This window comes from Oncorhynchus kisutch, linkage group LG24 (genome assembly GCF_002021735.2).
Source record: "Oncorhynchus kisutch isolate 150728-3 linkage group LG24, Okis_V2, whole genome shotgun sequence".
Classification (NCBI taxonomy): domain Eukaryota; kingdom Metazoa; phylum Chordata; class Actinopteri; order Salmoniformes; family Salmonidae; genus Oncorhynchus; species Oncorhynchus kisutch.
Genome location: NC_034197.2, coordinates 8,051,934 through 8,061,596, shown reverse-complemented (window position 1 = coordinate 8,061,596; position 9,663 = coordinate 8,051,934). Strand labels below are relative to the sequence as shown.

The 9,663-nt window shown below is 42.7% G+C and overlaps 1 protein-coding gene across 2 annotated transcripts in view; it reads right to left on the bottom strand.

The window, feature by feature from the left end:
- Positions 1-2,584: 2,584 nt before the first annotated feature.
- Positions 2,585-9,663, bottom strand: part of LOC109869150 (adenylate cyclase type 6) — an 80,067-nt gene continuing 72,988 nt past the window's right edge. For both annotated transcript variants that reach the window (XM_020459062.2, XM_020459064.2), the window contains exons 21-23: positions 7,673-7,877; positions 6,912-7,036; positions 2,585-5,381 (exon numbers count right to left, since the gene is read on the bottom strand). In XM_020459062.2, the coding sequence (XP_020314651.1) occupies positions 5,244-5,381; positions 6,912-7,036; positions 7,673-7,877 (468 nt within the window). In that variant the 3' untranslated portion in view covers positions 2,585-5,243. The remainder of the gene's footprint in view (positions 5,382-6,911; positions 7,037-7,672; positions 7,878-9,663) is intronic.

The window sequence follows — 9,663 nt, the reverse complement described above, 5'->3', positions numbered from 1 at the left end:
TTCTCCCCAGACTGAGGTCCTGAGCGCTCTGGAGCGCTCTGGATCTCTCTGTACTTTGCTCCGTTCATTTTTCCCTCGAACCTGATGAGTCTCCCTGTCCCTGCCTCTGAAAAACATCCCCACAGTATGATGCTGCCAAGACCATGCTTCACCATAGGGATGGTGCCAGGTTTCCTCAAGATGTGACGCTTGGCATCAAGGCTAAAGAGTTCAATCTTGGTTTCATCAGACCATAGAATATTGTTTCTCATGGTCATAGAGTTCTTTAGGTGCCTTTTGGCAAACTCCAAGTGGGCTGTCATGTGCCTTTTACAGAGGAGTGGCTTCTGTCTGGCCACTCTACCACAAAGGCCTGATTGGTGGAGAGCTGCAGAGATGGTTGTCCTTCTTGAAGGCTGTCCCATCTCAACATAGGAACTCTGGAGCTCTGTCAGATTGACTATCGGGTTATTGGTCATCTCCCTGACCAAGGCCCTTCTCCTCCGATCGCTCAGTTTGGCCGGGTGGCTTTCGAGTCTCATAGCAAAGGGTCTGAATACTTATGTAAATAAGGTATCTGTTTATTTTGTATTTTTAATACATTTGCAAACATTTCTAAAAACCTGTTTTCGCTTTGTCATTATGGGGTATTGTGTGTAGTTTGACGAGGATTTCTTTCCCCTTTTAGAATAAGGCTGTAACATAACAAAATATGGAAAAAGTAAAGGGGTCTGAATAATTCAAACACACTCCCGGTGGTAGTATGGACCCTTTCCGTTTGTTAACCAAATCATTGAAGTAGTAGAAATTGACTACTTCAAAATGGAGATAATCTCAATGGCACTGCCCATGCCCTCAAAGATGCAATAATGGGAAAGATAGAAAGATGTGTCGTCTAACTAAGTCTATGGTTGAGAAATAAAGAACATACATTATATATACAAAAGTTTGTGGACACCACTTAAAATGATTGGATTTGGCTACTTCAGCCACACCCATTGCTGGCAAGTGTATAAAATCGAGCACACAGCCATGCAATTCTCCATAGACAAACATTGGCAGTAGAATGGCCTTACTGAAGAGCACAGTGACTTTCAACATACAGCACCATCATAGGATGCCACCTTTCCAATAAGTCAGTTCATCAAATTTCTGCCCTGCTAGAGCTGCCCCGGATAACTGTAAGTGCTGTTATTGTGAAGTGTAAACGTCTAGGAGCAAAAACGCTCAGCTGCAAAGTGGTAGACCACACAAGCTCACAGAACAGGACTGCCGAGTGCTGAAGCGTTTAAAAATTGTCTGTCCTCAGTTGCAACGCTCACTACCGAGTCGCAAACTGCCTCTGGAAGCAACGTCAGCACAAGAACTGTTCGTCAGGAGATTCATGAAATGGGTTTCCATGGCAGAGCAGCTGCACACAAGCCTAAGATCACAATGCGCAATGCCAAGCATCGGCTGGAGTGGTGTAAAGCTCACCGCCATTGGACTCTAGAGCAGTGGAAACGCGTTCTCTGGAATGACGAATCACGCTTCACCATCTGGCAGTCCGACAGACTAATCGGAGTTTGGCGGATGCCAGGAGAACGCTTTGTGCCTTAAATGCATATTGCCAATTGTAAAGTTTGGTGGAGGAGGAATAACAGTCTGAGGCTGTTCTTCATGGTTCAGGTTAGGCCCCTTAGTTCCAGGGAAGGGAAATCTTGACGCTACGAATGTTCCAACATCTAGTGGAAAGCCTTCCCAGAAGAGTGGAGGCTGTTGTCGCAGCAAAGGGGGACCAACTCCATATTAATGCCCATGATTTTGGAATGAGATGTCCGACAAGCACATACTTTTGGCCATGTCATGTACCTAGGTCTACACTATACCTTTAGGCCTACTCACATCTAGTCTCCAGGGTTGGGGTCAATTCCATTTAAATTCCAGTGAATTTAGAAAGTAAACCTTAATTATAATTCCACATTTTCCTCCTTGAAAAGCATTGAAGATAATTGGAATTGGATTTTCAGTATACTTCCTGAATTGACTGGAATTGAAATGGAATTGACTTCCAACCCTACTGACCCTTATCCACCATCCTGACCACTGTGCGCTCATTTAGTTTCACTTAAGGGACAAGTTCACTTTTTTTTTTGAACCAAATCTGTATTTTGGATGTATATCAAATGTTAAAGGGAAAGAAAAGGGAAATGGGGATTCCTAGTCAGTTGTACAACTGAATGTATTAAACTGAAATGTGTTTTCCGCATTTAACCCAACCCCTCTGAATCAGAGAGGTGCGGGGGGGGGGCTGCCATAATCGACATCGAAGTGTCGACTAGCCCACCAGCGATAGACTTCTCCATTTACATCCAAAACACAGATTGGTAAAAAAAAGAAAAGAAAGAAAAGAAAAGTCATTTAATCCATATAGCGAAACAGAATGTTAGCTCATAGGATCAGGATTGTGGAACGAGGCTAACTCCCATCCTAAAACCAATCTATTTACATAGAAATTCCTATACAGCTATAGTCTTGTTACTGCAGTTATTATTACTGTATAGTTACATAGGTATAGGGGCGATTTAAGGCATGGTACCCATTATTATGAACATGACATTACCAATAGCGTATCCAACTTATTATTTTAATAAAATGTGCATTGCAATGAAACAACAAGAAAAAAACACAGGCCTAGATTGCACATTGATTAGGGGAAGACACTGAATAGTAACATTATAATAAATAAATGATCATCAATAACACAAAACAGTAATGTATTGATTTCGTTTTAAGGGGAAATCAAACCATTTAATTTCTTCAATTCTGCTATATTGTTATTTTTGGAATGGAAAAACAAACAAACAGTATTTTGTTGGCCTTTCAACTCAAATACAGTAAGAAACTAATGGGAAAAGGATGAAAAAAAGGAAAAAAAAAGAGAACAAAACAACTTCAATCACAGATCCATACCTTCCTACACACAGGTTGCTCAGGATCAGCAGGCTCGCTCGTGTTCATTAGGCTCGTGTTCACAGTAGGAATCCGTTTTGCCACAAAAAACCTAAACAAGCCATTTCTTATTTGACAAGTTCAGGTACTGTAGTACCTCCCTGTTTCACTTATTTTCTTCCGTTCCTAATGCACATGACATAGGTCGATGGAAAAAGATAGATAGCCAGAGACCACAAGTCACCACGGTAGGGCCTACATACTGTAACCTACTCCCTGGTACAGTACAGTGAGCCTCAGTATTGGGGGGATAAGTGGGATCAAGGGACATAAACCTTCATTTCTATTCAACAGCAATAGTACTTCACATAATACAGAAGTAGCTCTTTCCACGTCCCTGTCCTGATCTGGGAGCCTGTATTGGCACCATTAAAACTAGTTTTCTGGTCATTTCTTTCAATACAAGCCAGATGATGTTTGTACCACAAAAATAATAATAAGTAGTAGTTTCACCATAGACATACAGTATATTTTGTACATTCATAAGATGAGTTTCAACTACTCCTTTGGGGGGTAAAGAGCATCTATGTGCCAAATACCAATACTATCGGATGGTGTCAAATACTATGGAGTACAGATACTGCCATTATATGTACCTCTTATTTAAAGTTAACAGCTAGTGTTCAACCAGATAACTTTTGTGTATTCTCCTGTGCATGTTGTACTGTAGGCTATAGGCCCACCGTGTGTGGATAACCACCTCCTTTAAACACAATCCAAAATCAATTTGTGGGTTTTTAGACATTAATGGTTGGAATGGAATTGTGATCATATTCACAGTAAAATAAAAGGCATGAAGTAAAGGTGATTTAAATAAAATCAACAAACATAAAATCAGGAATGAACACACAACTCCAAAGTATAATATATAAAAACTACACGCGTAAGCCTTGCAGCATCAATTTGGCACGTGTGCGTCTAAAATGGTACCCTATTCCCTATGTAGTGCACTACTTTTGACCAGGGCCCTACAAAAGTAGTGCACTACATAGGGACTAGGGTGCCATTTGGGAAGCAAACCCACTTGTCATACAGAATCTTTAAAAACCTCACAGTGAAAAATGATGCCCCTTTAAAGATAAAGAACAGCATACACTTAGCCTCACACGCACACACTTATTTCATATAAAACATCTCACAGCAATGAAAACAGTCACTCCGGTACCATGGTAGCGATGCAGTTGTTTGTTTGTCCGTCACTAAAGTTTCTGTTTTGGCTTGTACCCAAAAAAAATACATCTAGAGAGGGAATGTCATTGATGATACATAGGAAAGAGAAACCACACCCTTATGTGGATTAGAATTAGCCTGCACACAATAGAGGCCCTGAAAGGAACACAGAAATCCAGTCCAAGGCTGCTCTGCGTGTGTGTGGTCTGTCTTCGTTCACAGTGCACAATCAAATACAAGATTTCTCAGCTCTCTTTACGTATTAGCAAGCATATCAAAGTCAAAAACAATAATGTATTCGCCGCTATCAAAGACAATGATGTTGTTTTCCGTGGCCCTTGTTGTCAAAAGTGACTAAGAAAGAAAAAGCTGAAAACAACAACAGGTTTGCGGTTGTTCGATCCGCAGTCATTTCAGTTGTTCCTTCTGCAGTCATTTCAAACAGAAATAGGTTGATGTGTGTAGAATCAGTCCCTTATAATAAAACATTTGTTCTTTGGTCATTGTCATCCTTCTCATCCTTGAATATTTCATATAATACATATGTAGCTTTTGTTACAAGGTCATCATGACAACAAAACAATCCATCCATTTCAGTGAAAAATAAATAATAGCTCCGGATGTGAAGTATTTGTTGTGTAGCTCACAACAAAACAAATATAGCCTTTTGTTCAGTAATTTCCTTCTAAGGCAATAGGTCTTCACTATAATTCGCTCATTATATCTTTCAAGTAGCTTCGTGTCAAAAGCCTTGAAGTGAGAACAAAATACCTGGTTTGCGTCACATTTGGCACCGTATTCCCTATACAGTGCACTAATTTTAACCAGGGCCCTAAGGCCTATACAGGGAGCCATTTGAGACCCAAACCTAAAGTAGTGTGTATAAGAATACATGATTGCACACACACACACACACACACACACACACACACAAACACATTTCCTTCAGGGCTTTGAACTGTTCCCTTTTTTTCTCATCTCTCTCTCTCCCTCCTCTCGCTCTCTTTTCTTACACACTCACTCCCCCCTCTCCCGCTCTCTCTCCCTCTCCATCTCTCTCCTCTTCATGTATTATCAGCCAGCAGTAGTCCCGTGGCCATCCGTTAACTCCCCTTGGTACCATTGGGACCGCTGGTCAGGAAGTAGGTGGTCATCTCTCCTTTCCCCTTCACCTTGACCAGGCCTCTGTGGTCCAGCTGGTAGCCTTTGTTTACCAGGACATGGTACAGGTCCGTGGTCACCTGGTAAAAGACAACACAAGGACACGTAAGTGTGTGTGTGCACGTGTCATTCGACACAGAGACACTCCGCCTCCTCTCCACAGACAATGTCAGCCACAGCTACACAGCAACTATCCAATTGTTTTCTGTTCTATCTAGGATGATCAAGGCACTACACTGTGGAAGGAAAAGTATGATGACCATTGTAGCATAGTTGAAGTGGAGAACTTGGTATCAGGTTACAATTCTTGTTCCTTGTAATAAATCATAGTTGCAAAATACTGCGCAGCAGTAGGGTTTTATATACAGCAGGTGGCAGCACCGATCATAGAGGACGGAGGGGACACAATCTATATTGCTATATTGAGTTCATCATATACTATATATATGTGGACACCCATTCAAATGAGTGGATTCAGCTATTTCAGCCACACCCGTTGCGGACAGGTGTATAAAATCGAGCACACAGCCATGCAGTCTCCATAGACAAACACTGGCAGTACAATGACCTTACTGAAGATCTCAGTGACTTTCAAAGTAGCACCGTCATAGGATGCCACCTATCCAACAAGTCAGTTAGTCCAATCTATGCCCTGCTAGAGCTGCCCTGGTCAACTGTAAGTGCTGTTACTGGGAAGTGGAAATGTCTAGGAGCAACAACAGCTCAGCCGCAAAGTGGTAGGCCCCAAGCTCACAGAATGGGACCATCAAGTGCTGAAGCGCGTAAAAAATGTTTTGCCTGACCTCGGTTGCAACACTCACTACCAAGTTCCAAACCGCTTCTGGAAGCAACACCAGCACAAGAACTGTTTGTCGGGAGCTTCATGAAATGGGTTTCCATGGCTGAGCAGCTGCACAGAAGCCTAAGATCACCATGCGCAAGGCCAAGCTTCGGCTGGAGTGGTGTAAAGCTAACCGCCATTGGACTCTGGAGCAGTGGAAACATGTTCTCTGGAGTGATAAATCCCGCTTCACCATCTGGCAGTCCGATGGACGAATCTGGGTTTGGCGGATGACAGGAGAATGCTACCTGTCGAATGCATAGTGCCAACTGTAAGGTTTGGTGGATAACAGTCTGGGGCTGTTTTTTCTGGTTCGGGCTAGGCCCCTTAGTTCCAGTGAAGGGAAATCTTAACGCTCTAGCATACAGCAGAAATTGTTTGTCGAGATCGGTGTGGAAGAACTTGATTGGCCCGCACAGAGCCCTGACCTCAACCACATCGAACACCTTTGTGATGAATTGGAATGCCGACTGAGAGCTAGGCCTAATCGCCCAACATCGGTGCCCGACCTCACTAATGCTCTTGTGGCTGAATGGAAGCAGGTTCCCCAATGTTCCAACATCTAAAGGAAAGCCTTCCCAGAAGAGTGGAGGCTATTATAGCAGCAAAAGGGGGACCATCATCCAATGAATTACATTGACAGATCAATATAGCATTTAAATAAGTTTTAAATGGGTGAACATTGTATGACTCTCAATGACATGTCTAACATACAGTGGATACCAAAGATATGTACAGTAATTCTTAAAAGCAGGCAAAGTAGGTGTACCTGTATGCAGTCTGGGACTCCTGTGCTGTCCATACGACTGGCCACGTTGACAGTGTTCCCCCAGATGTCATACTGGGGCTTCTTGGCCCCAATCACCCCTGCCACCACCGGACCCATGTTGAGACCTGCATGAGGAAACAAGACACAGTCAACCTGCCTGCCTGCATTGCACCACTTCACCCATCGAGAAGTAAGCCTGTACATTTTGTCCTAGATGCCTGCAACATGTGCCGGCTTTTGTTCCAGTACAACATATCTGATTAAAATAGTCAACTGCAGCCCTAACCAGAATTGAATCTTACTCTGTGTGTTGTCTTTACAAAGGGAAACTTTACCACACATGTAATACCACTTCATCTGGAAGTTATTGAAGGAGTGTTTGTAGGTGTACTTCATCTGTTCCCTGAGTCTGATGGCTAGTCCTACTCCTAATACTACTACTACCATCCCACTCCACCCCCATCTTTACTACAGGTCCAGGGACTCACCTATCTTCATCTGGAAGTTATTGAATGAGTGTTTGTAGGTGTACTTCATCTCTTCCGAGTCTCATGGCTAGTCCTACTCCTAATACTACTACTACCATCCCACCCCCATCTCTACTATAGGTCCAGGGACTCACCTATATTCATCTGGAAGTTATTGAAGGAGTGTTTGTAGGTGTACTTCATCTGTTCCGAGTCTCATGGCTAGTCCTACTCCTAATACTACTACTACCATCCCACTCCACCGACATCTCTACTATAGGTCCAGGGACTCACCTATCTTCATCTGGAAGTTATTGAAGGAGTGTTCGTTGATGTACTTCATCTGTTCCCTGAGTCTCATAGCATAGTCTGCCAGAGCCAGGATGTGTGATCGTCCCTCACGGTCGTAGGTAGAGTCGTTGAGGCCAGAAGCAGCCATGTAGGTACTACCGATGGTCTTTATCTTTTCCAGTTGACGGAAGTTGTCCTCACTGATGATCTGGGCGGTCGGGGGGTTATCGGTGAGTTATCGGTGGAAAGGGAGAGAGTTACAAGCAGTGCCAAAATGCACACAATAACAAATCATACTATAATAGCTGGGTCGTTCCACAAATAGGGTACATTTTGCACCCCTGATATTTTAGGTAGAAATTTTGCACCAATATTGAACTTTAAAAGCCTGTTATATTAAATGAATTCCTGACTAAAATAGATCACATGAAACATTCAATAAATTGAGTTTTTTTATATGAATAAAGCGGCATTTTGTCCCTCGTCATGTTTTTCCGACTTCTAAGAAGATTTGAATCCAGTTAACTCCAAAAATTGAAACAATTCCTTTAAAAAAATAAGCTAAAACCCTGAACATATAATATTCAAATCATAGTGTAGGTGAGCTGGTTCTACTCTTTTTGGCAATTTTCTGGTATTTTGAGGTGGAAAACTGAGCACATCGGGCATAACATGTCAAACCATAGATAGATAGCCTAGGGCTGACCCCAATTAGTTGACTGGTCGATTGTTTGCTTGTTAGGCTGTTAGTCAACCAACATTGTTTTAGGTCGAGCAGTAACAAATATATATACAGTACCAGTCAAAAGTTTGGACACACCTACTCATTTTCTTATTTTTTACACTGTAGAATAATAGTGAAGACATCAAAACTATGAAATAACACATGAAATCATATAGTATTTTATATTTGAGATTCTTGGCATCCTCGCAACCAGCTTCACCTGTAATGCTTTTCCAACAGTCTTGAAGGGGTTCCCACATATGCTGAGCACTTGTTGGCTGCTTTTACTTCACGCTGCGGTCCAACTCATCCCAAACCATCTCAATTGGGTTGAGGTCGGGTGATTGTGGAGGCCAGGTCATCTGATGCAGCACTCCCTCACTCTCCTTCTTGGTTAAATAGCCCTTACACAGCCTGGAGGTGTGTTGGTTCATTGTCCTGTTGAAAAACAAACGAGAGTCCCACTAAGCCTAAACCAGATGGGATGGCGTATCGCTGCAGAATGCTGTGGTAGCCATGCTGGTTAAGTGCGCCTTGAATTCTAAATAAATCACCCACAGCGTCACCAGCAAAGCACCCCCACATGATCACACCTCCTCCTCTATGCTTCACGGTGGGAACTACACATGCAGAGATCATCCGTTCACCTACTCTGCGTTTCACAAAGACACAACGGTTGGAACCAAAAATCTCAAATTTGGACTCATCAGGCCGGCCACAGGACAGATTTTCACCAGTCTAATATCCATTGCTCGTGTTTCTTGGCCCAAGCAAGTCTCTTCTTATTATTTGTGACCTTTAGTTGTGGTTTCTTTGCAGAAATTTGACCATGAAGGCCTGATTCACACAGTCTCCTCTGAACAGTTGATGTTGAGATGTGTCTGTTACTTTAATTCTGTGAAGCATTTATTTGGGCTGCAATCTGAGGTGCAGTTAACTCTAATGAACTTATCTTCTGCAGCAGAGGGAACTCTTTCTTTCCTGTGGCGGGCCTCATGAGAGCTAGTTTCATCATAGCGCTTGATGGATTTTGCGACTGTACTTGAAGAAACGTTAAATGTTCCTGACCTTCATGTCTTAAAGTAATGATGGACTCCTCGTCTTTTACCAAATAGGGCTATCTTCTGTATACCACCCCTACCTTGTCACAACACAATTGATTGGCTCAAACGCATTAACACCTGTCAATTGAAATGCATTCCAGGTGTTTACCTCATGAAGCTGGTTGAGATAATGCCACGAGTGTGCAAGCTGTCATCAAGGCAAAGGG